We start from the raw sequence: 27,489 nt of genomic DNA, 5'->3' as shown, positions 1-27,489 counted from the left end.
AAGGAAAGGGCACGTTCAGTTATATTAAGTACAACTGTAAATTTACTTTTGTTCTCTGTATGATTTAGTCAGATGAATCACAGTTTGAAGATAAATTGAATCTTGGCATGTTTATTTTAAGCTGAATGGGCACAGTTATATTTATTGTACTTGTACTCTTGGACCCCCATTAAGTGTGTTTCCCCATACAAAAATCAGCATGCTAGAAAATGATCCTGAGTAGAATTTAATTTCCAGAATCTCCACACATTATGAAACATTTTTGATATGCATGCCAACAGTTCTTTTCATTAAAATGTATTCTATAACAGGAATCTTCACAGTGATAAATACTTTTTTTATTTTCTTCTTCTATCACCAGCATAGGGAAAATGTCCTTACAATTTAATTTGGGTACTCATAGGGATCTTTTTAAATAGAATCATTTTAATCCATGTTATGAATTTGACATCGCCTTACTATCATTTTACTTAAGTGAAATGTAGCACGTTTTATCAATGATGAGACAAAGATATCATGTACTGTATAGTACATAAACTCTTACCTGAATGCGTTCAACTTCTAAGAAAGTTGCCATTTGGAAAGCTTTTTCCCATTGGGTCAGCTCGTTCTCCAGTTCAACTGAAAAGTAAAGATCCTCTCCAGTTTCTGACTGAACGCCAAAGCAGTGTTTCCGTCGATCCAAAAGATCACTATCCTGATGAAAACCTAAAGTTATACAATCTGGCATACATCAAGTAATATTTCTTACATAAACTGGACTTTGCTATTGTAAACTATTATTTAAAGAAGCACTCCAATTCTATTTTCATGTAAAATGCATACTGATTCCAGTGAGTTCTACTGCTTGCAAATGTTTGCAGGTGTTCTTTAGGTATTAGAGTTGGAAAATAATTATGTCTCATTTAACTCCTTTCATAACTGCCTCTATGTTTCATATCCAAGTGTAAGAGAACACTTATACTAAAATCAATGGATGTCGGAGCCTTGATGTTTTGTTTGCATGCATGTGATTGACTGTATGTGACTGGCACTTAAAACTAAACAATGCATTCACAAATTGCTTGCACTAAAATGCATCTGACTCCAAAACGGGGTCTATCACACCTTAAAAATAAAAATAAAATTTTGGGACTGGGCGGTTTCTTTAATTTTGGGAATATAGTATAATTACTGAACATACTTTTCATGTTATAACAAAATAAATATTTTTCATTTCACATTCATGTATAAATAGAATACATTTTTATATTATGAACTATATATGTTTTTCTTAGTTTTGTCCTAAATGATTAGTAAAAAACCTACAGAGGTATCAATCAAAAGTTAGAGACTTAACTTGCAACACAATTGCATAGTTTTCAACTTGCAAGCTTAGTAGCTTTTTTTGCAGAGAAAGCACAACAGCAACAAAGATAAAATATCATATTGGGAATGAGACTGAAGAGAAAACAATAGGAAAACAAAAAAAGATTAAAAGTCATGATGAATGGAAAATACACCAATAGGACTGAGAGACTAAAAGGGACAGAATGGGATAAAATTCAATATGGGATGGAATTTGTGATCATAAAGTTAAAAGGCAATCAGGGCCTAAGGGGCAAGTGGCCCATTGCGCTACCAAATCAGCCCACCATTCCTGATTTTCTAACGCATAGTGATGGGATTGGGGGTAATCAGTACACTAAAAAAAGTCATCATACACGGGACGCCTGAAGCCACAATTTACTGCCACTAATCCTTTTTAATAAGATATGCCGATTGAAATAGAGTAAATAACACAAAACCTTTACTTTTCCTCTCTTTTCTGGGGCTAGAAAGTTTTGTCCTCTAAAGTGACTACAAGATCAGGAAGGTGTTTTATCTCTGGATAAGTAAAAATTAAATAGTTCATTTTTTTCCCCTACGACAAGTAAAGTGCCAGGAAACAGATGACCAAATATACACCAGGACAGGCTCTGCCACACCGACAGCCACCGACAGCTAAAACAATATAAAATGTATTTTCCATACCGCTTTGACCCCCTTTTGTGTTTTTACCCCCTTGTGTATCACCTCAACCAGCAGTATGTGTATTTATGCCCCCAGCCTGCCCCTTGCTTTAGTATTGATTTATGTAATGGCCCCAGCTGCCAGCAATTGCCCCCCCCGGCCCAGCCCGCCCCTAAAAAGGCATTCCATAAAACAGAATGGAGACAGGAAGAAGGGGACAAAACTAGGTAAAAATTATTCAGAACAAGGAGGGGGACATACATATTAGCATACAAATCTGTCAATAAGCACCAAGACATTGCCACAGAAACCAGTTAAATGTTCCTTCCGACTGCCTGATATAGAGGCACTTTTATAAAAATGACATAATATTTTAATTTAGAAAAAGGCTCCAGGCACTCAGGGGTTCCATCAGGCAGATTTATTGAAAGAGACGAACAACAACGTTTCGACCTCACGATGAGGTCTTTATCAAGTGTGAGGTTGAAACGTTGTTGTTCGTCTCTTTCAATAAATCTGCCTGATGGAACCCCTGAGTGCCTGGAGCCTTTTTCTATTTTGATTTACTGGGGAGCTGGCCCTTCCTGGCACAGCTAAGCACCTGAGTTCCTGTGGGAGTGTGTGCAGATTCCTAATTCTGGTGACTTGATAATATTTTAATTTAGCATAACTAAAATATAGAAGGTAGTGTTGGAGAGGATGTGTCTCATGGAAACCAGGATGCTTCACCAGAGTTTTTAAAAAAATATTAGCTCTGTGTGCATTGACATTGCTCATCTGAAAGTATGGACACTATAGATTAGTGAGCAGACAAATAACAAAAATATTATATATTTTATATATATATTATATATTTTAGAGTTATTTATATTTAGAATATACAATAGTATATACAGTACTGTATATATTACTGTTTTGTTACTTAAGTTTTGGTATTGTTTAGTAGTATTGTTTAGTATATTAAAAGAGTTTATATTTGTCTGCACTCGTCATATACGTCAATCTCCTTGCTAAATTATGATTACAAACTCAGAAATAAAATCCTTAGTGACAGGCTGAAAGCTATTCTCCCCTCAATTATCCATCCATTCCAGACTGAATTTGTGGCTGGAAGGCAGTCGGTGCAAAACATCTGCAGCATCGTGGCAGCACTAGTTAAGGCAAATGCTTTTAAAAACACGCCTTCATTCCTCTTAAATCTGGATGCAGAAAAAGCATTTAATTAGGTAGACTGGCTGTACTTGAGGTCACACAGGATGAGAGAAAAATGTTCTAAGTACACTGATCAGCCATAACATTTTAAGATTAAGACCACTGACAGGTGAAGTGAATAACACTGATAATCTTGTTATCATGGCACCTGTCAGTGGGGGGATATATATTAGGAAGCAAGTGAACATTTCACCATCAAAGTTGTTGTTAGAAGCAGGAAAATGGGCAAGTGTAAGGATCTGAGCAACTTTGAAAATGGCCAAATTGTGATGGCTAGACAACTGGGTCAGAGCATCTCCAAAACGGCAGCTCTTGTAGGGTGTTCCTGCAGTGGTCAGTAATTATCAAAAGTAGTCTATGGAAGGAAACGTGGTGAACCGGCAACAGGGTAATGGGTGGCCAAGCTTCACTGATGCACATTAGGGGCAAAAGCTGGCCCGTGTGGTCAAATCCAACAGACTGTAGCTAAAATTGCTTAAAAAGTTAATGCAGGTTCTGATAGAAAATGACATTTTGGAACTAGAAAAAGTGCAAAGGAGGGCTACAAAATTAATAAGGGGATTGGGAGATACTGGTTATGAAGAGAGACTAAAACAGTTAAAATTATATACACTAGAAAAACTGCACCAGATGGACCCTTAAATTTCCCCAAACGTTTCACCCAAGAATATAATAATTGTGCGTTTCCCTATAGTATGCATCCCAAATGCAATACAATAAACACAAACAGTGCCAATTTTAAGGGTTGCGATCACAGCATTTTAGGGGTTTAAACCATTTTTTTGTGGAGGCACTGCTGCTGCTGGTGTGTCCAGGCTTCCAGAAAAAAGGGCCCCCACAGGCCCTTGATCACTCCTACAAGAGTGATCATAGAGGCTCCTTCCTGCAATCACTGGTTTACCTGTGATTGCATCCCAGCTGCCGGAGGGAACTTCAGGGACAGGGCAGACCGCTTCTTCTGGCTCCACACAAGTTTGGAGACCAGCCCCAACCCTTCCCAGCTGCCTATCACTCAATTACAAGCAATCATGCAGCGTTATCCCCTTTAATTCTGTGATTGTGTCTGTTGCGTTTATGGCATTTTAGGGGGTAATATTTGTCCGCACTAAATCACAGTCAATGCATTAGCATTGAAAGAGTTAAAAAAATAAGAAAGAATAATAAGTCCACTGACCTAGAAGTCAAGGGTGCTTCCAGATCAATTGCTGTCAGTTAAGGATCTGCTGTAGTTCAAATCAAAAGTGGGCTGATGATGATCAATCAGATCACTCCTGGCCAATAGAAGTGATCTGATCATTATGACAGCCACTGAATGCCCTAAAAAAAAGAGAAGGGACGTCTAAGTTATTAAAAAAAACACACGCAAATTGTTAATGAAGAAATTGAATACATAATTATTACCAGATCACTTGTCAGTGACGTCTTAGGTCTCTGATTATTGACAAGTGATCTGATAACGATGCATTTTTTTATTCGTTTAGGTTTAGGTACACCTGTTCAATTGCTTGTTAACACAAAAAGCTAATCAGCCAATCGCATGGCAGCAACTCAATGCATTTAGGCATATAGACGTGGTCAAGACATCTTCAAACCGAGCATCAGAAAGGGGATTTAAATGACTTTGAACATGGCATGGTTATTAGTGCCAGACAGGCTGGTGTGAGTATTTCAAAAACAGCTGATCTATTGGGATTTTCACTCACAACCATCTCTAGAGTTTACAGAGAATGGTCCAAAAAAAAAGAGAAAATATCCAGTGAGCGGTTACACTAACTACAACCAAGGTATGCAGAATACTATCTCTGAACAGCAGCAGAAGACCACACCGGGTGCCATTCCTGTCAGCTAAGAACAGGAAACTGAGGCTACAATTCGCACAGGCTCACCAAAATTGGACATTGAAAGATCGGAAGAACGTTGCCTGGTCTGGTGAGTGTCGATTCCAGCTGTGACATTGAGATGGCAGGGTGAGACTTTGGCATAAACAACATAAAGGCATGGATCCATCCTGCCTTGTATCAATCGTTCAGGCTGGTGGTGGTGTAATGGTGTGGGGGATATTTTCTTGGCACACTTTGGGCCCCTTAGTATTAATTGAGCATCGTTTAAATGTGACAGCCTACCTGTGTCCATCCCTTTATGACCACAGTGTACCCATCTTCTGATATGGGCTACTTCTAGTAGGGTAATGCACCATGCAGGGGAGGGCTGGCAGCCTAGTCTAGTCAAGTGGCCCATTGCGCCACCGAATCAGCCCTCCAGCCATGCACATGTTGATGTAATGTGATGGGATGGGAAGTACGTCAGTACACTATTTACCACAACTAATCCTTTTAATAAAATATGCAGATTGAAATAGATTAAAGAACACAAAACACATGGTTTCTTGAACATGACATTGAGTTCATTGTACTTCAATGGCCTCCACAGTCACCAGATCTCAGTTTAGGTGTAGTTTAACCGCCAATATAATATTTGTTTTCTTACTTTATTTCAGGTAAACCAATGTGAAATATCTATCCCAAAATGCGCATGGCATGTGAACAGATAGAATAAAAACTTCAAACTCATGTGTTCCCGTTAGATTTGTGGTTGCTGTGGGCTACCTAAAAAGCGAAGTAGGATGTCTTTAAAATCTTCAATGTGTTGTGCTTTTAGAGAATGTATTGTTTTATGGGGTTAAATTTATACTTGGGCATCTACTATATCCTTAATGAGACATAGGCCCAATAAAGTGATCTGTCAAAATTCCAAGCTTGAAAACTGAAATGTGCATGTTCCAATGTCTGACAAACATGACTTATCCATGTACGTGGGGTATTGCGGCACTCAGGAGGTGTTACTGAATACAAATCAGAACCTTTTTTGTTATTTTACATATCCACATGGACGTGGAAAATGTTTTCCTTTTTTTTTTTTTTTTTTTACACAAACTTTGGACGGCACTGGTGTGAAATCAGCTGCATGGGACAGCCCGGTTTGCAGTTATTTCATATGGCTTTATGGGGTTAACTTGGAATATGGGACCGCTGCTGTGTCTCAAATGAGACTTGGCCTAGGAAACTAATCTGTCAAAATTGCATGTTTGATAACTGTAATGCGCATGTTCCAGTTTTGGTGGTGGTGCATTAAATGAGTTAGTGAGTAAAGATATAGCAAAAACACAACAACCCCATTTAGCGTAAACCCTGGTCCTGAAGGGGTTAAAGTATTTTTTGAATCTAATATAAACTATATATATACACACACATAACGTATGCATCACTGTGCCTATCCTGTATGTTTACATGTCTACATTTGCAAAAAATAATAGAATTTTTTTTTTTTTTAAATAAAATGCAACAGATCAGGACTTTGAAATTTATGGTGATTAACATCAGTTTTATTCTTACCTTAAATGTCTTACACATGATTTCATACACGGTAAATTTTCTTTCTGCCCGCATCCAGTCCCATGTAGTAACCTTAGGAATTAAAGTATTTTCACTATTAATGCCTTCAGATTTCTGTTCTGATTCTAAGTACATTTATGAAATAGAGGATCTATAACTTTAGAATATTATATTTCACCATTTCGTACACTAAATGTATCTATTTAGAAGATGAAAACATGAATCTATCCATCGATCGATAGATAAAGTACTGTGCAAAAGTTTTAGGTGTCAAAAAATACTGTGAAGTAAGAATGCTTTCACAAATAGACAAGTTAACTCACCGTTCTATATCTTTCTATCCATATATCTATATACGGTACATCTTGTTACTAATATTAATAGATTTTATATTTTCTAAAAAAAAGGCATGTGGTAAGATAATTTCAATAAATTAATTTCATTATGTTGAAAGCTGAGTTGTTAATAATTCCCCTCAAACAATGTTTAGGTAACATTTGGCAGCTCATAATAAAATGTTCTGTGAGATGGAAATAATTATGATTTACTTCTAAAATTAAATATTATAAAAGTTGCAATTCCAGAAAATATATAGCAAAACTAAAGGCATGTTGCTAATACTGATTGACATTTAAAACATTAAAAAAGAGAGAGATGAAAACAGCAGACATAAAAAAAAAAATCGGAGCTAAAGGTTGTGCTTTACAAAAATTATGTGAGCAAGATGTTTCTTCTAAAATGATGTAAGCAATAAAAAAAAAATAATTTAGTGCTCAGTTTTGAAATACCATTTTCTACAGTGGGGTGCCAGATTGGGTACGTATTATGCTTACATTTCTATTGTAAACATCAAATGTATACACAATTATGAAAACACATGGATATAAAGAACTTCGACTTCACATTATGCGCATAATTTCTTTAGCACAATATAATAAGATTTGTCATGGAAGTAGCATACCTACCGGCGGGGAATTGAATTTATACAAAGAGGAGCCTCTAAGTGCCAGAAACTTTGGTGTATACATATGGTCTTGAAGAGTGTCCTGTTCTCGTTCTTCTACCCAACCCATGTATACTATCTGACAAGAAACACAATTGTAACACATTTTGAGTCATTATAGAACAAAAAGCCACAAACAAATGCATTTTCCCAAATTTTCCTCATGTATTCCAAACAGTAAAATTACTAAAAAATATTACTAACAGATTACACACAAAGACAATGTAGGTGGTGCACAATATATTGCAAGACACATTGAGACATATTATAAAGGGTTAAACTACAAAATTGATGCTAAACTATCTACACTATTTTTTGTCCTAACCGTGGAAGCGCCCCTTGGTGGATATATATATCGTGTTGGACATTTTTTCTTCTGTTGCTGTTGCATTCAGTTGGGAAGTATTCTTATTTGTTTTATCACTCGGTGGCCAATTGTGTGAATTGATAAGGACATTATCTCAATTTTTTTCTATATTTGATTTCACAATAGATCAGCTGGCAGCATGCAGGGACTTTAATTCCCTTCCCTAGTGTCTGTCATGATAGCAAGCAGCCGTATTAAGCTGCCTGCAACAAGGAATGATCACCTAAAGGCAGCAATAAGAACTATTTTACCATAATATACTTGGAGAAGCTGTGACCGAAATCCACACTGTCCTCCTTAGTGTGACAATGTATGCATCTAGTTACCACAGCAAATGAATGACATTTTTTTTTTAGATAATGTGTTTCATTAGGTGCTGGACATGACGTGCTAGCATAGCTTACTTCTGAGCATCTGAAATATCCAAAAGAGGCCAAGGCATTACTAGATGTGTGTAAGGCATTTAAAGTGTGAATAATGTAACCTATTTACACAGTTTAATTTATAAACCTATATATATGTTTTATTGTGAATATTACTTGTGTCTAGAACATCCATACTCAGCAAAAAATGGGATTTGAAGCCAAAAGAGGGAAAATTCGGAGGTATGTGAGTTTGATCTATTGTAGACTACACTTGCATACTAATGTAGTACATGTTTTTTTTTAAGAAATAGAAATGTCAGTTCTTTAGCAAGCAATTGAACAAAATGTACAAGTTAGACTTTGACCATTGTTCACAAAGTTCTAAAGTGAAGCCCAAAATCCCATTGCAATGACCATGCATTGTGATTTGGTAACCCTTTCTTATTACTGTTAAAGAGAATTTTTTTTACTACCTGACATACTGTACATTGATTGATCATGTTCTTATCCATGTTAAATAAATGACTTCCTTTTTTTAAAAAAAAAACATTAATTATCACTATTCTGTGTCAAGATTCCTCTTTATAATAATACTACATGATAAAACACTTAAAACATTAATTTAAGCAATTTGATTTTTGCTTCAAGATAAAGTATTGCGTGAGGATAAAGTACAATTCTGTGTCGTATAACACTTAACAGTTAACACATTTCCAAATGTGATTTTTCTAGCAGAACGGTACTGCTTTTCAGTTCATTCAGTTTTACTACAATGATAAAATGCAATACATTTTAAGAGATGCAAAGGAAAATCTTAGGTAATTGTATTTTATTAACTCTCAAACATTGCATTAAGTACTTAAATTCACAATTGCCATAGGATACTGAATCATTTCTTTTTGCAAGGACAAAAAAGTTTTGTAAAGGAAGGCCAATCAAGATAGTGTTTCTCCAAATTAGTGTGTTAATTAAATTCAATTTTTACTACTCAATGGATTGCAACAGTAGAAGCATATAAATAAAAATTATTATACTCAAATATTTAAAATAAATGGTCAAAAAGAATTGGAAAAAAATATCTATATTCCTGAATGCCAGTAAGTCTTAAACAAGCAACAAGAAGCAAAAACAACATATCACAGATTAGAAATAGCTGGATGATATTTTATTTACCCTTATTCTTTTATGATGACCATAACATAAAAGACATACAAATAAATTATTTAGATTCAATATATTTTCTTCATAATATATTTTAGGTCTTTACACCTTTATACTTATATTAACTTTTGTCTGCTCCCAATTTATTTTTTTTAATATAATTTTGTATGTATATTGGAGTTTGTTTTCCATGAAGGACAATGCAAAATGGCCTTCTGTATGTATTTGACATCAGACTAAAGCTGGGGTGCCACATTTGTGAACACTAAACTAACACTCATAACTACCTTTATTATATGGAGCATGATGGCAGGCATGGCTAGGGGCAAAGTCTTCCTATGTCTTTTCAGATGACCTTCTGGCATTTGCATCCAATTTTACAAGTTGATTTTACTTATACAAAAATATATCACCTGATGTTTAAAAACACATTATTTTTAGTTTTATTACAGTACAGTACATATATATTTATATGATACTTATGCAGATGGACCAGAACGATTCAGACAATTTTTATTTTGTTTTTGGTCTATTCGTTATCAGATTTTGTTTTCTGTCCATTCGGTTCAGTGGAAATTCATAGGGTTTTATCATTAGGAAATTAAATTTGTCGTCACTCATCCTCATTCACTCTCTCACACTCTCAGTCACTCTCTCTCTCTTATTCTCTTTAGTTTTTTCTAGTAAATTTTAGTTTTAATGTATTTTGCTTATCACATTGTGATTAGAAAGTTGGGCTCCATTGACTTGCATGGTTGAATGCAGTACCTGTATTCAACTTGTAAGTGGAAGTAGAGTTCTCAGGAGGGTCTGGAGAGACTCTCTTGGAAACTTTGGCAACTCCTTTATTTTATTAAAGGACGCGCCGCCATCTTGCGAGTGGCAAAATCCCTCACAGTGGAGGTTGTCACAGTGCGTCCTGGGGTGGGTGTTCGTGATCGAGGCATTTCAGCAACACCATTAAAACGGGAGTCTGCCACCATACAGTGTATTGCGGACAATGACGCCCCAGGGAGGGGCCAGACATGGCCCCTGATGCCGTTCTCAGTGTTGCTGAATGTCTTGACGTTGAGGCATTACAGCAATACCTTTAGGGTGTAGAAAGCGAACATAAATGGCTTTCTGCACCCGGTTAAAGCCATGACAGTCCTGGCACGTAATTTGTCACTAACTGGATGTTAGTGATGTCATCAAGGGGTTAATGGACGTTATGAAGTAAATAAAACATACAACAAAATTAATACATACAATATAAAGAAGATATAGATATAGAAATCTGCTAAACTACAGAGCTTTTCTCTTGAAATTCTTTTGCACTTCATATGTCAGATCAGGTTTTTTTTTTTTTTTTTTTTTTTTGAGTTGACACTATACTTTTAGATAACTAACAAACAGAAAGTAGCCTTTTCAAAAGTTTAAACTGATGACTATATGAAAAATGTCAGAGGTACCAAAGGTCTATGTGATCAATACTGCAACATTTTACACAAGAGAATATTTGAAACTTCAGAAAGTAACACATTACTTACAATAAACAAAATATGTTGGAAATCACAAAATATGTATTCACTAATGCTAAATGTCTGACAAGTCTTCACGACCAAATCATCATATATCGACCTAATCAAATAACATCTGTTTTTTATAACATATTTCCATTGGGTCCCACAGAAATATGAATGGAAAAAAAGAAAAATCAAATGTTCTCGATGGAGCTCCTGAGCAGAAAAATTGGGAATTATCATTAAATTCTACACACTATGCTGATTTAAGTAATTCAATTTAACTTACATTACTAGGCATAGTCAGAACTTCTGTCCTGGAAAGCAAAAAAGGTGAAACATCATCCATAAAAGAATGAAGCCAATAACCAGGGTGGAAGTACTGGCTTTAGAAGTTTGAAACCCACCTAACATTTGATCTACCTACAACCCCAGCTAGATGCAGGCACTCTCTGACTTTTTGAATGGGGGAGCACTTTAAAAATGTCATAGACCACAAAGACCACCAACTTTATACTTGAGAAACTTTGTGTAATAAAACATATCGTAACGGACACAATGATAATGTAAAGTTAAGACCTTAATCGTTTTTAAACTCTGTTCCTGTTTCAGTAACAAAAAATATAATCATCCTGTATCACCCTGTATCATCCTGGGGACCACCATGTTAGGTTGTGCATAGGGCCGGCCTAAGACTTAACGCCGCCTGGGGCGAAGTTTAAAATGCCGCCCCCCCCCTGCCACCCCGGTACTTACCTTTAAACAGTCCTGCGGCGAGTCTCCCTGCTCTGCCACGGTGCCGGCTTGTAATGCTGAGCGCCGGAAATTGACGTCACTTCCGGCGCTCTGCATTACAAGCCGGCACCGAGACCGAACAGGGAGACTCGCCGCAGAGGAGAGAGAGAGAGGGGTGCCGAGCGGGTAAGCGAAAACCACTCGGCGTCCCTCTCTCTCTCAACTCCGCTTCAAAAAAAAAAAAAAAAAAAAAAACCGCTTGGGGCGGCAAAGTGCCGCCCCTTCTAAAGTGCCGCCTGGGGCAATTGCCCTGGTTGTGCAACCCCCCCCAAAGGCTCTATTGATCCAAAGTTTGAGAATAACTGAACTTAGGCAATTGCATTCAATGCTGCTGATTAAGTTTATATGCTTATAAATAATCATGAATTATGTGTCTTCACATACCTGCTGATTTACTGGAAAGTTCCTGTTAATTTTTTTAATCTGTGAGGGAAAAATAAAAAATGATCCTTTTAAATATTGACAGCACAAGAAATTTCGACAGATTTTGTTACATAGTATAGCCATACTTTTATACAAGTCACTGAATTTCTCAATATCAAATATTACAGTATGCACATTGCTTCAGGTATAATTTATTATTATTATTATTATACAAAAGAAAACAAAACATACATACAAGTAACAAAAACAAGTTCTATACCACATTTGTACAGTTATATATATAAAAAATAAAATAAAAACCCATAAGAGACCAAATGCGTGTGTGTGTATACAGGCTGGATTCCCTGGGGACCTAGTATATAACATTGTTTTTAATCTATGTGTGCTTCAGGTATCATGTCATCACAACGTACGATACATAAATACATAAATGGTAACGTAGTTTGTGAGCTGGATTTTTTCTGTATGTAGTCTTCTGTACCAAACACAATTCAATATGTTGGTGTCTCATAAGTTGGAAGGGAGAAGCTGCTTCTAAGAGTGTCAAGTCTGAACTCTGAAGTTCAAACTGGATCCCAGGGCAGCCTGGGGACCATAGGTGCTCACCATACTGTGAACACGAGGATCCAGCAACTTTGAAAGGTAATTATACCTGGCGAATGGAAAATATCAGCGAGTGTCTGTGAGTTGCGTGATTGTAAGTTCTGTGAGTGTTGTGACAGTCTCTTGGTTTTACTGTTTGCGCATATTTCAGAATATGCCACATCTACATTAACCAAATGCATATATATATACACGTTAACCAAATTAAGGAAAAAAATAATAATAGCAATGATTTGATGATGCCTAAAATAAAACTCAGACCTGCCATTTCTCAGTTCATCAAGAAATCCATGAGACAAATATAAAAATGGATCTGCTACGTGATGATAGCAGCATTGTTGAAAACCCCAGGCAGAGTCTTATTCTCACAAATATTTTATAGAGTAATTTGGTAATCGTGTTATGTTCATTTTTTCAGAATGAGCCTCAAGCATTGTTTATTTTCAGATAAGACATGGTGATTTCTCTTAGGCATTTAGAGCAAAAGGATTAGACGGCTAACTTCTTTCCAAAGAACTACTTACGTTGTGCTTTGTAAGATTTGAAATATTAGTTGATATAGATTGCAACCATTCAGTACACTCTTCGGCTGATAAACACTGAATTATTCCACTACAAACACCGTCTACTGCAGTCACTTGAAATGCATTTTGCCTGTAAATGAATGAATAGTTGAAATGTTTTGTTTGTTTATTTTTTATAGAAAAAAAAAACAACAGTATATAGAACATGAGTATAACAGTATTATATATGCAGTCAGAAGAATTATTATTTTAGCACTTAAGAAGGACCGGTGTTACACAAATATGACAAGGTAGCATTTTATGCAGGAAAAGTCCTGGAAATAGAGCAAAATAATGTAAATATAATTTGGTTGCACAACTACAGCAGTGGTGTCAAACTCTGCTGAGCAGTGGTGTCAAACTCTGCTGAGCAGTGGTTTCAAACTCTGCTGAGCAGTGCTGGTTTCACTCTACAGACGTGTTGGGACCACACTTTTTAAAATGTATTTGGTACTTAATAAATAATCCACTTCACATCTATGTTTAGTTACAGTATCTCACAAAAGTGAGTACACCCCTCACATTTTTGTAAATATGTTATTATATCTTTTCATGTGACAACACTGAAGAAATGACAATCTGCTACAATGTAAAGTTGTGTACAACCTGTATAACGGTGTAAATGTGCTGCCCCCTCAAAATAACTCAACACACAAACATTAATACCTAAACCTTGGCAACAAAAGTGAGTACACCCCTAAGTGGAAATGTCCAAATTGGGCCCAAAGTGTCAATATTTTGTGTGGCCACCATTATTTTCCAGCACTGCCTGGGCATGGAGTTCACCAGAGCTTTACAGGTTGCCACCGGAGTCCTCTTCCACTCCTCCACCACGACGTCACGGAGCTGGTGGATGTTAGAGACCTTGCGCTCCTCACCTTCCATTTGAGGATTCCCCACAGATGCTCAATAGGGTTTAGGTCTGGAGACAAGCTTGGCCAGTCCATCACCTTAACCCTCAGCTTTGTTTAGCATTGCAGCGGTCGTCTTGGAGGTGTGTGTTGGGGTTGTTATGTCACCGCGGAGGGAAAATGGCTAATTGTGCCCAATTTGGACATTTCCACGTAGAGAAGTACTCACTTTTGTTGCCAAGGTTTAGACATTAATGGCTGTGTGTTGAGTTATTTTGAGGGGACAGCAAATTTACACTGAGTATTGTCACATGAAAAGATATAATTAAATATTTACAAAAATGTGAGGGGTGCCCTCACTTTTGTGAGATAATGTATATTTAGTTATTCTTGCCTCTAGCCATACCCTCTAAAATGTCCGTTTGTGTCTATTTGCGGTGAGTTTTGTGAGTTGCATAAGTAGCGGTCAGAGGGTTGTCATTCATGCCTGTGAACACTGCGAGTTCTGGAGTGCATGTATGTAAGTGCAGCATTGTGTTCTTGTGTGAGTGCCCATCTCAAAGCACTTTGAGGTCGTGTAGATGTGATTTGATTGCAAAAATGTTAGTGGAATCACAAAACAAAATAATTAGCTTAACACTTTACTTCATTATATGTGATTTAGAGTATGTGCTTTTAGAACTAGTTGTTCGTATAAAAGCCAAATACCAACATAAGCCTTCATATAAATGTATGCCCTATCTTCTGCTGCCCTCAGGAATCTTAGTGATGCTTTATATGTAGGGCAGGGGTGACATTTAATATGGCGCTTGGTAGTGCATAAAATAATTCATTTCACAGTTGTGCTTAGTTTTAAGATGAATAAATACATATAAATACATTTTCAGCTTAAAGTGCACTTATAACTTTTATAGCATTTACACAACTTATTTCCAAGCTCTTAAACAACTGACACGACTCACACAATTCACAGTGTTTACAGACATACACTCACAAATTGACATACAACTACACAACAATTCGAAGTGGGCACTCACACAAGAACACAATGCGGCCAGAAGGCAGGCTCGATGTCATCGATGTGACCCTCGACCACACAATTTAACCCAGTAGACCACTCTATCGAAGGATGTATAGGATACACTGCTCAGCACAGAGCAGATTTCAAGTTCCCCACTATCGTACTAACCAACTATCTTTGAAATGGTATCCTAAACCTGCGCTTGCAGACAATCACACAAGAACACAACTCAAAATTCAGAGACACATATACACTCACTCTAAGACATACTCAATCCGTCCTGTCGCCTACATTACACCTCATCACACATGAAAACACGCATAACATCCTTTGCCTGGACTAGATCTCATCCTTATTGCTGCTCAAGCATTGCGAGAACAGCTGCAATATTAATGAATTGGCAGATAACTTGATGGTATGGGACTTTGCTCCACTCCTGCCTCCATGAGTAGGCCAGTCCAAGTCAGACCAGCTCTGTCTAAAGAATTGTGGACCCCTTGCCAGCAGGCTAAACTCCAACTCAGTTGATAAAGTGGCTACCTGCAATCCTGCCTGTCTGAAGAACAAGGTGTCTGTTGCTCATTCTTAAACACTGTGCAGAGCTTGCTGCTCTAGCTGGAGGTGATTGGTTCTTCAGATTGAGCTCTGTTTATCAAGGTGAGATGCAGACACCTCTGTGCACTGACAGGATCCCAGGACAGCCTGGGACCTTAGGTGTTCCCCTTACTGTGAAGAGGTTGATCCAGCAACAAGAACAGGCAATGAAACTAGGATGATGGAAAAGTGCCCATGAGCTGTGTGAGTGCAGTTCTGTGTCTGGCTTTAGGTACTGTGAGTTCTTATGTGAGTGCAGAGTTGTGGTTTTGGGACTGTCTGAATTATTTGTCAGTCTATGTATGTTGTAAGTTTTGTTCTTGTGGATCTCCTCTATCTGTGAGTTGTGACAGTATTTTCTTGCTTTAAAAAAATGTATGTGAGTGATGTGAGCTCTGTTCTTTATTTCAGTAAAGCACATTAGTCTAGATTCAATGTTGGAGAAAAAACATTGTAACCAAAGAGACGTTCTTCTTTCTATATTATGTATAACATATCATAATAACAGTAATACATTGCATTCCTGTCTAGGTCAATAAATCACTATTTAATCTCAAGACCATTGCTGTTATATACAAAATGATTATAGAACTTTTTTATAAGCTCATTCACAAAAAGGGCTAAGACATTGGGATCCCAAAGAGAAATGTGCCTTTGACAGAGAGAGACACTTGGGGCCGTCCTTTATTATAAAGAAATGTTAACAGATGGCGTTGGTTTCAGGGTTTTACTTTATGTTATGATTTGTCACGAGCAGCAATATACCATTGCCTCAACATTTGCCAATATTCACAGCAACAGGGTAAATGTTGACAGCAATGAAAGACTAGCTAATCATTGCTTTTAAACTAAAACGAGCAGATGGGCGAGAATAATTCATTTAAGTACCCTGCAGAAAGCATCAGGCATGAAGTAAAACATTATACATAACTAATTTCTTTTATATATTATTGCAATATGAAACCTTTATACATTATTAAGTTTGGATAGCACTAGCTGGGATTTCACTTCACACAGTACTTTAATGCTGTGAAGTGAGTATAAGTAGCTTTTTCTGTTCAAATGACTCAAGGTATGTTCACTTCATCTATTTGAATACAAATGCGGTACACTTAATGTACTCAAGATACCGTGGTAACATAAATGAATGTATTTATCACATAAGCACCATAAAATGTGTATATTTGAAATATTACTGCTCTTTTAAAAAGATTATAACCTTTTTAGAACACATTTATATGTGACAGTCTATCTGATTAATGTAACGTATCATATTTTATATTAAATGCAATTTGGGAGGTAGATTTTTAGCTATATCATGCTTAAATTTTGTTTACTAACATATTTTTCTTTTTCAAAAATATTTTATTCTATGGTCGCTATACCAACTCCTGACATAATGTTTTTTCTTTTTTTTTAAAGTAATAAGATATTTTAGGACACCTTTGCAGGATGGTACTTGCATCTCAACCTGGTTAGCAAGCTGTTGAGCAGATGGCATGATGGGAACCATTGGGATCAATCCTGAGTCAAGCATCAAGAGAAAAAAAGCATTCCTATAACATGTATATGAGCTCCCGGTGCCGAAAAAAAGCATTCCTATAACATGTATATGAGCTCCCGGTGCCTAAGACATGCCACTGATCTGTGATCTTCTCATTGCACCATTCAATATTATTATGACATCTCATGACTGCAAATATTTCAAATAGCCGAAGTGACAATTTTGCTTTAAGTGACCTTAATGTGACCTTTTATATGACCTATCATTTATCTAACTAGGTATTTTACAATACACTTTTTTTCTTTATATAATTTAATTGATAAAGACATCTTTGTAAATGTTAGTGTTCTAGGACACAAAAATACCCATACCCAGGAAACATTCTAAGTTTCTAGAAGAGAGAGACATCACGGGACAAAGATAGGCAACAACATTTGGGTCTCAACTAGTTTACAACCCAGCTAACAGCAAAATATGTTTGTGCAAGGCAGTAGGTACTAGAGCCTGCGTCTGTATCTTTAATCTTTCCATTTCATCAGGATAGTTTATATGCATTTGTGATATGCACCCTCTTGCTAGATGCTCTAAATAATGTGAATATTATGTTCAGTAACCCACTGTGCCGCCTACTCAGTCTTAAATATATATATATATATATATATATATATATATATATATATGAACCTTGATTTGTGCACCAGTATATGGACAAAAGTATTAGGACACACCTCTTAATTATTGAAATCATTGTTTAGGCTAGGCCCAGTGAAGGAAAATCTTAATGCTTCAGCATACCAAGACATTTCGAACAAAGCAATGTTTCCAACTTTGTGTGAACAGTTTGGGAAAGATCATTTTGTATTCTAGAAAGACTGTGCCCCAGTGCACAAAGCAAGGCCCATAAAGACTTGGTTGGATGAGTTTGGTTACTGACCTGAACCCCATCGAACATCTTTGGGATAACAAGGAACAGAGATTGAGAGCCAGGCCTTCTCAAGAAACATTAGTGCTTGACCTCACAAATGTTCTACTGGATGAACGGGCAAAAATTCCCACAGAAACACTCCCAGACGAGTGGAAGCTGTTATAGAAGAGGTTTAAGATTTGCTATATACATTTCTGGGCAGTGTTAGATTTAGCAGTTAAGTTGGACAACATGACTTTTATTTGTAAGGTTTCCTAAAATAGCAATGTATTGTTTGTAGAAACCAATGCTAACCTTCTTTGCTATGCAGAAACAGTTTAATATGCATGATTTAAAAGGTTTAAGAATAAAAGCACATTTTGGAGAAGCTGCATCTCCACTCATCCAACAATTCTCGCCACCATTCTCGAGGATGGCGCTATAAAATTAATACATACTGTTATACAATTTGAAGTGTTTGCAAGGGGAACACCTCTCGGCTATTAGATGGTAGAAATCATAAGTCGAAGGGAGATGCATAAATGTGACTCTATGATAACAGAGGTAGAGTTTTGGCACAATATGTCTTTGTACAAAATCATTTGCACCAGGAATGGACTCTTACAACAGCATTATATATATCTGGTTGCATTTTTATTAAATTTGTTTCTGTTGTAAATGATGTATATAAGAGCTGCATTGGTGCAATGTACATAAAATATAATAATAATAATAATGCATATTAACCCTGTAAGACAAATGCGTTGTGAGTCTGTGCATGTCCTTAAACCTATTAAAGAGAATGCACTATGAGCCCGTACATGTACGGGCTTTGTTGTGAAGGGGTTAATAATGTAAACTGTAGTATTTTAGAGCACTTTATTGCATTTGATTTATTCGCTTGTTGGTGTTATCTATGTGTTGTAAAACGTGCAATGTAAGAATTTAAATTGTTGCAATTTCACAAGTTGCTGCAGTGCCTCTTAGTTCTCATGTATAGAAGCCATTTACATCAGCATAAACAACACAAGCAATAATCCAGATTTTATGTTATTAGGACACATACAACCCCCCCCCCCTTGTGTATCACTGAACTTTGTAACTTGCCATGGGTTTTAAATTAACATCTACTATTTCTGTACTACTCTTACTCCAAACTGCACAAGAAGATAAGGGAGGCTTATGATTTAAGCATTGGGAGACTTGGTGCAACATTATACCCCACCAACCATTGTCTGTTTAGCCTGTTGAGTGAGAGTATTTAGATGGGAGGAATAAACAAAGACTCTAGGAGCCAAAGGAATCAGCTTGGAGTAAGCAAATAATCATGTACCAAGGTATTGTGCTTCCATATTTAGCTGTTTGTCAATAAGCTTTTGCTTTTCCTTCTCTGCAGGTATAAATACACAGTTAACCTGTTCAAACCATGACACCCCAGAGGTTTCCCCACATCGGCGGGACTGAAATTTGATTATTTGTCCAAAGGTAGCTGTTACCATGGTTAGCTCTGACACTCAATTAGTTGGACTAATATTAAATAAACGCACTCTACATTGCTATTTGTCTGTTGTGGATTTTTATTCAATGGAGTAAAAATAACTGTTTCCTGTAATAAAAATACCATTTCAGTATTTTGCTCATTTTTTACATTTTATTAGAAACCGTTATTCTCCCCGCACTAGTGTTACCATAAATAGGGGAGATTGTGCCTTGATAATTAAGGAAAGAGGAGTCCATCAGGGCTATGCTCGTCTTCTCAGCTTTTTTATCACCTTCAGTACTGGTGTGGGGGTCATACAGAGTTACTTTGGCATTTTGAATTATGTGAATTATAAATGTTGTTTTCTCAAGGAGAGATTTTTTCTGACACCATATTTACATCTTTCAATCAAAAATTAAACCCACAAAAGTATGTATTTCTATAAAGCAGGCAACCCAGTGTATGTTGCTGGTAGCGTGTGAACACTTGTCATACAGGCGTTTGGCCACTAATCACTGAAAAAGTTAGCCATTAGCGCTTACTTCCTTAAGTCTTAAGTAACTTCAAGCAGGAGGCAGACTACCACTGGGTCACAGGCTGAGGCTTCACAAGGTCATTTAGTTGGGTGTATATCTGGGTATGTTAGTATGTGTACGCATTTGTGTGTCTAGGTATTTTATTATTGTAAGTTAAAGTGTGTGTATGGATTGGATATGTTAGTGTGTGTGTGTGTGTCTGGGCATGTTAATGAGTGTTTCTGGATACACTCCAGTGACACTTGTGTGCTTGTGTATTAATTATTATTATTGTTTTATATAGCTCTGTACAATGAGTGTCTGGATGTGTTAGAAGTGTTAGTTTAAATGACTGTGTGTGTGTCTGTGTTAGTTTTGAGTGTCAGGGTATGTATATGAGGCTAAGTATCACCACTGGATCTGCCACTGGATGGAAGCACAGACCCCCCACATGCGGGCCATCAGGAAATGCAATCGGCGGGGAGTTATATGGTCTGGAAGACAATCCAGGGACTAAAGAGACAAGTACAGGAAAAACATACAAGGGCTTGAGGGATATTAAATAGGCTGGGAGGATATCATATAAGCTAGTGGACAAAAACACAGGGGCTAGGGGCAGGGGTGGACTGAGACCATCCAGGGCCCCGGACAACAAAAAGTCATGGGCACCTTGTGGTGATGCCCCTTTCATAGCCAGACCCTATAATGACCACAGCTCTTTTTGGTTAAGCCACTCCCTTGTGGTTACACCCACTCATATCTGTTTTTCAGTATTTGTAGAAAATTATAAAACTTTTAAACAGTGTAAACCAATTTAAAAAAAATAATTACTGCCATCGCTATATACCCAGCCAGACATTGACAGTGGTACAGCATAACTGCCATAACTGTATATTGTACCAGACATTGAAGGTGGTAAAGCATAACTGCCATCACTATATACTGTGCCAAGGCTTGAGAAAGACCTGTGCGTCGAAACGTTGCCTGTGTGAAATAAACTCACCTTATCATTTGAGTGCTGAGCCTCTGCTTCTTTATTTTGGATATATACTGTGCCAGACACTGACAGTGGTACCACAATCAGTGTCTGGCTCAGAAGATAGTGATAGGAGTTAAAGTGCACTGTACACCCTAACTCCCATTACCTTATAGTGAGGCAGGCACTGATGGTCGTACACACAGGGCCATCACACACATGATTCATGCTTTCTAACACTCACTTACAATGTTTCCTTACTTTTCCTGTCTCTTTGTCTCTCTTGTTTGTTATGCCTCCTCCGACATTCATGCTCACATGCACTTACATATAGACACTTATGCTAATACACATTTACGCATAAATTGTCATGCTCACACGCACTTATACAGAGACATTCATGCTCACACGCACTAACACATACACATTCATGCTCATGTGCACTTATATGGAGACATTCACGTTCGCATACACTTATACAAAGACATTCATGATTACTTACACATTAATGCTCACATGCATTAAAACATACATGCATACATACATAAATTCAAAGATATATAACAGGGAGGCACTGCTGCCACTGGGCCGGTGTGCCCGGACGCTAAGTTCAAAGCAGCCGTCATGCAGCCGCTTTGAATGATTATCTGCCGCCCCACGGACCGCTGGCCATAACGCGGGCCGCATCTCGAAGTCTGGCGCATTTGGCCCATGGGCTGCATGTTGGACGCCCCTGAATCAGTCAGTTATACATCCTCCATACCACAGAGCAGCACTAGGAATGTTGACCACTGTTTCAAGTTTTCTCCATTTGTAGATAATGATACTCACCATAGAAATCATAATTAAGAAACTGCATTTTGTTTTTACTTGGGTTACATTGGTCTAATATTATAATTGGTCTGATGATCTGAAACATTTAAGTGTGACAAATTTGCAAAAATAGAAGACATCGGAAAGGGGCAAATACTTTTTCACAGCACAGTATATTTATAGTTTTAACACTTTTTGTGTTTGAAATCTTTTGTTCCCACATTACATTGAAACAGTCTATTAATAATACATAGTTTCCTATTTCTTGCTTTCATGTACAAATGCATTTAGTGATTTGTGCTGCAGTGGCAGAAATCAAATGTTACATTAATTCTAGAAGTAGTTCTCCATATGTTTTCTTTCAGCTATGTGACATGTTAATTTATTTTAGGATGTTTCCAGTGACTTACACAGTATGCAGATTCCATTTATAAAACACAGAACTGACAGGGCAGCTTTTAATAAGAAAATGCATAATATAATGGAAAACAACAAAAAAACATCAGGAAATATTATTATATGCAGAAAGACTGACATCTGAAGATGGAAGAAATACATTTATTGAAGCTTAAAGGTATCAGTGGTTTATAATGTAAAATCCAATAATACACTATAGCTATACTGCTAACTTGTTTTGGTCAAATAATTCAAGGTATCTATGTAATGGAGTCTGCATTCTCATTAAATGTGCCTTCTCTGTTTAATTGAACCATTCAGGTATAAGTAGGAAATGACCACATTTATTCTGGCATATGCAGATTATGCCTGGAGCCAGTAGCGTACCTAGCGGGGGGCGCGGGGGGGGGCGGTCCGCAGCAATGTCCGCCGCCGGAGGAGAAGGCTCGCAAGGGAGCGGTATCGGAGGTCTTTAACAGACCTCCGGCTCCCTTGAGTGATTTTAAGCCGGTGGAACCGGCTTAAAATCACTCAAGGGAGCCGGAGGTCTTTAACAGACACCGCTCCCTCGCGGATACCGCTCCCTCGCGATCTGCGCGGCAACTGCTGCTGTGCGCCGGGGTTTGTTGTCAGATCCCGGCGCACAACACTGAAGCCGCGCCCACCGCCGTCCGTGCCCTCTGAACCCGGAAGAAGACAGAAGAAGAGGAGCAAAGAGGAAGAAAAGGAGCTGACTGCTGTAAGAAGAAAAGAGGAAAGGTAGGAAATCATTCAGTGAGAGTGACAGTGAGAGTGGATTGGTATGTGTGGAATCTGTGGATTGGTATGTGTGGATTGGTAAGTGTGGATTGGTAAGTGTGGATTGGTAAGTGTGGATTGGTAAGTGTGAAATCTGTGGATTGGTAAATGTGGATTGGCATGTGTGGATTATTATGTGTGGAATCTGTGGATTGGTAGGTGTGGAATCTGTGGATTGGTAAATGTGGATTGGTAAATGTGGAATCTGGATTGGTATGTGTGGATTGGTATGTGTGGAATCTGTGGATTGGTAATTGTGGATTGGTATGTGTGGAATCTGTGGATTGGTAAATGTGGATTGGTAAGTGTGGATTGGTATGTGTGGAATCTGTGGATTGGTATGTGTGGAATCTGTGGATTGGTAAGTGTGTATTGGTAAGTGTGGAATCTGTGGATTGGTAAATGTGGAATGTGTGGATTGGTATGTGTGGAATCTGTGAATTGGTATGTGTGGAATCTGTGGATTGGTATGTGTGGATTGGTAAGTGTGGAATCTGTGGATTGGTATGTGTGGATTGGTATGTGTGGATTGGTAAGTGTGGAATCTGTGGATTGGTAAGTGTGTGAGAGTGATGGGTGTTATGCTGTACCATTTCCAATGTCTTTTTCATTATATAATTATGCTCTAAAGTACATCATAACTCCCATCACTCTGTGCTGTTCCATACAGTGGCAGAGCTGGGAGACAGAGGCCTTGCACCCCCACCGCAGGACTCCTGAAAGGTAAGTGAACTTCAAAGGGGGGAGAGGGTAGATAGTTAGGAGGGGGTAGATAGGGAGAAGGGAGTGAGACGGGGGATAGGGGGTAGATAGGGAGAAGGGAGTGAGAAGGGGTAGATAGGACAGAAGGAGGTGAGAATGGGTAGATAGGGAGAAAGGAGGGGAGCAAGAATATTGAAATAAAGAGTCAGAATGAGAGAGCAAAAATGAATGGATTAATGTGTGGATGAATTGTGTGAATGAGTGAGAGAATTAATGAATTTGTGAGAATGCATCAATGAATATGTGTAAATAATTTGTGTGAAAGAATAAATTATTGTGTGAATTAGTGAGTGACTGTAAAAGTGTTTGTGTTAATCATAGGTGTATAGTTGATTTGTCAAAAAGGCAAAGATGGTATAAGCAGGGTGTTTATGGGACAAAGATGGCACAGGTAGCGTGTTTATGGGACAAAGATGGCGTACACTCGGCTGTTTGGGAACAATGCTGACTCATGCTGGGCTGTTTGGGGGCAAATATGGCATGTCCTATGTGTGTGTAATTTGGGTGCTGGTCAGGTTCTATGTGGGCAATGTGGACGCCGTTTTTTTTGGAGGGTTATTAAAGAAAGCACTATTATATTTTCAGTAAATGTTATTTAAATGTATTTATTTTACTTATAAGTTATTAATTTATTTTTTCAGATTTCTTGTTGTTTACAGTTGACATACAGTTGACAAATTGGTGCAATAAATATTCTTGCCAACATAATTTTGTAGATGTCTTTACATTTGGGGGGGGGTGCCACTTACAGGATCCGCCCCGGGTGCCAAATACTCTAGGTACGCCCCTGCCTAGCTATTCAATGGGCTAGTTAAAAGAGATATCACTAATCTACCCAACCAGCCCCAAGAGTTAATTTGCTTGCAGTGCTGTATATCTGTAAAAGTAGGAGCTCCAGCATATGATGTCATATCCGTGAGTCCAGCATTCAGGTTGATGACCATAGGGGCGTTTATCCTTAAGTCAACTGACTGCTCAACTTCTTAGTAAACAGACCAAAAACTCTTGAGGTACAGTAGATGCCTATTATTGAATAAAGTAACTATTATACAGTAATGTGCATTTTGCAGCTAGTTGACACTCCCTTTAGGTTTATTTAACCGAAGTATAATGAAACATGCCCCTCAGGAAAGTAGATTTAATTTTTCAAATCTTAACAATGCTTTTCCATTCATGCTACTGGACTTAAAACTTTTGTAACTACATGGAGCATTAGAGACATGGGGTGTGTGGTGCAAAAACATGGGCAGTCGCACAACATGCAATGTTTGCCTCACCCGTGTTTTTCAGAGAGTGCTTGTCATGTTAAAAAAAAAAAAAAGCAGGCATTGTTGTCATAGTAACTAAAAGGGTTCTAAAAAGCGTCTGTTTTTGTGTGGTTAAAAAGGGAAAGAATAAAAATACAGATCTGCTAAAGGTTATTTACGTAACACCTAGTGAAGCTAAACGTTTTGTCTAAGTGGATCAGCATGCTTGAAGAGAGGAATTTAACAAAACGAATGTATGAATGTGCTTACTGTTCCACTGAAAATCAACATGACAAAATCCCAGGACATAAAAACATGACCATACTTCCCAAAGTGAACATAAATTTAAGATTTGAAGGAGCACAATGATATGTTCAGTAGTTTCTACACAATTGTACTTTTTTTTATTTGAATATGTTTGCTTACCTGCATAAATCGGTGCCTGTGATGTGTTGTGATAATCTTGAATGAAGGAGAGGGATCAATCTGAGATCACACCATCGTTTTTCCCATCTCATACCAGGTGAGGCAGGCCATGAAGAACATGATAAAGTGTCCTACAATGCATTGGATAATATGTTAGTAGATACTTTGTATATACAATAATCATGTTTTAGTAAAAGTCAATAAATAAATTTGGAGAAACTTTTGTAAGTTCGTTTCATTTATTTTTTTAATTTGATATTGTCACCAACCTGGATCAGCGGCCGCTGGTACGAAGGAGAGGGAGACCACCTTCTGCTAGTCTGCAGCCACAACAGCCTCCACGGAGGAGAGGGAGACCTCCCTCTGCCAGCCTGCAGCCACAGCAGCCTCCATGGAGGAGAGGGAGACCGCCCTCTGCCAGCCTGCAGCCACAGCTGCCTCCATGGAGGAGAGGGAGACCGCCCTCTGCCAGCCTGCAGCCACAGCAGCCTCCACGGAGGAGAGGGAGACCTCCCTCTGTCAGCCAGCAGCCTCCAAGGAGGAGAGGGAGACCCCCTTCTGCTAGCTACCAGCCACAGCAACCTCCACGGAGGAGAGGGAGACCTCCATCTACCTCCGCACGCCCTCTGGTGGTTAGACCCAGAACTGCAGGCACCTATACTTATAGGCTAAGGTCTAGCCACACTCAAGATGGCTGCCGGATTCCACCAAACAGGAAGTGACTTCAGCTTGTTCAAATTTTGGCGCCAATTGCTTCAATTTGAAAAAAAACCTAATTTTCTAGATATTTTTCCTCTGAATCCTTACAAAATTAGGTAAAGTGATGGAAAATCCCCTCAAATTATACCAATTCAGGTGTCCTGAGCTCAGAAATACCTAATTTATATAGAATTTCCATACTTTCCCAGCCCTTATAGGGAACACACTATAAGGTGTACATTATTCGTAGAATTTTGACATTAGGTATGATGAGATTGCGACTCTAATTTTAAATAAACCAAAAACACCCACAAAAGTATATATTTCTTTAAAGCAGACAACACAGACTATCCTATCGGGGGTATTTGGCCACTCTTCATGCAGCTATTTGGCCGCCAATCACTGTCAAACATCTCCGGATTACGGAAATTCCCCACATCCATAGTTTTTAATGAAATTGGCAAGTTTTTTTTTAAATTTAAATTCATACAAGTCTAGTGTCACCCTATAAAATTTGGATGCACACGCTCATTAGGCCAATATTACCACACCTTTCAAATTGTGGGGGATGAAGTGGCAACAATTATTGTGCCACTTGTTTAATATATTATTTTTTATTAAATATATTTAGATGGTGGGAGAAAACACTCTAGGGTTGCGAGATGACCTAATTTCCAGCTTGCAGATTTCTCACAGAGTTTGCGATTTGATTGATTTTTAAACTTGCATGCACTTTTATCACCTGCATGTGAGTGTATGCAAGTGATTTTTTTGTAAGTACTCATGTGGACATGATGAATTAGCAAGTTAGGCTTTTGCTGCAAAATCATATTTTTCACAGTTTAGTGAATAGATCTCATATATGTTTCACTTTTAATCCAATATAAATACATAAGTAGGTTCCTGTGTCAGGCCTAGTCCAGGCTGCTTATCTGCTTAGTCTTACTACAGTTCCCCTGTCCTCCCTACGGTTCCCTTGTCCTCACTACAACTCCCCTGTCCTCGCTAAAGTTCCCCTGGCCCACTTGCTCACTAAGTCCCCCTTGCTTGTTATGTTTCTCTTCACCCTCTGCTATCACTCTTCTTAGCTTCCCTAATCCCAGCCTGCAGCATCCTGCATATTTGTCTGTAGAGCTATGTCTCATGCCTTCTCCAGGGTGTCTG

At 37.9% G+C, this 27,489-nt stretch overlaps 1 protein-coding gene across 1 annotated transcript in view; it reads right to left on the bottom strand.

Moving 5' to 3' along the window:
• The window catches only part of SNTG1 (syntrophin gamma 1), a 105,177-nt gene that overhangs the window by 6,139 nt on the left and 71,549 nt on the right, over window positions 1-27,489 (bottom strand). The window contains exons 11-16 of the mRNA XM_053466769.1: window positions 25,627-25,757; window positions 13,301-13,430; window positions 12,174-12,212; window positions 7,562-7,678; window positions 6,597-6,668; window positions 545-697 (exon numbers count right to left, since the gene is read on the bottom strand). Of these exons, the coding sequence (XP_053322744.1) occupies window positions 545-697; window positions 6,597-6,668; window positions 7,562-7,678; window positions 12,174-12,212; window positions 13,301-13,430; window positions 25,627-25,757 (642 nt within the window). The remainder of the gene's footprint in view (window positions 1-544; window positions 698-6,596; window positions 6,669-7,561; window positions 7,679-12,173; window positions 12,213-13,300; window positions 13,431-25,626; window positions 25,758-27,489) is intronic.

This window comes from Spea bombifrons, chromosome 5, assembly GCF_027358695.1.
Source record: "Spea bombifrons isolate aSpeBom1 chromosome 5, aSpeBom1.2.pri, whole genome shotgun sequence".
Taxonomy (NCBI): domain Eukaryota; kingdom Metazoa; phylum Chordata; class Amphibia; order Anura; family Pelobatidae; genus Spea; species Spea bombifrons.
Note: the sequence above shows the minus strand (reverse complement) of the source record. Positions and strands in the feature narration are given on the sequence as shown.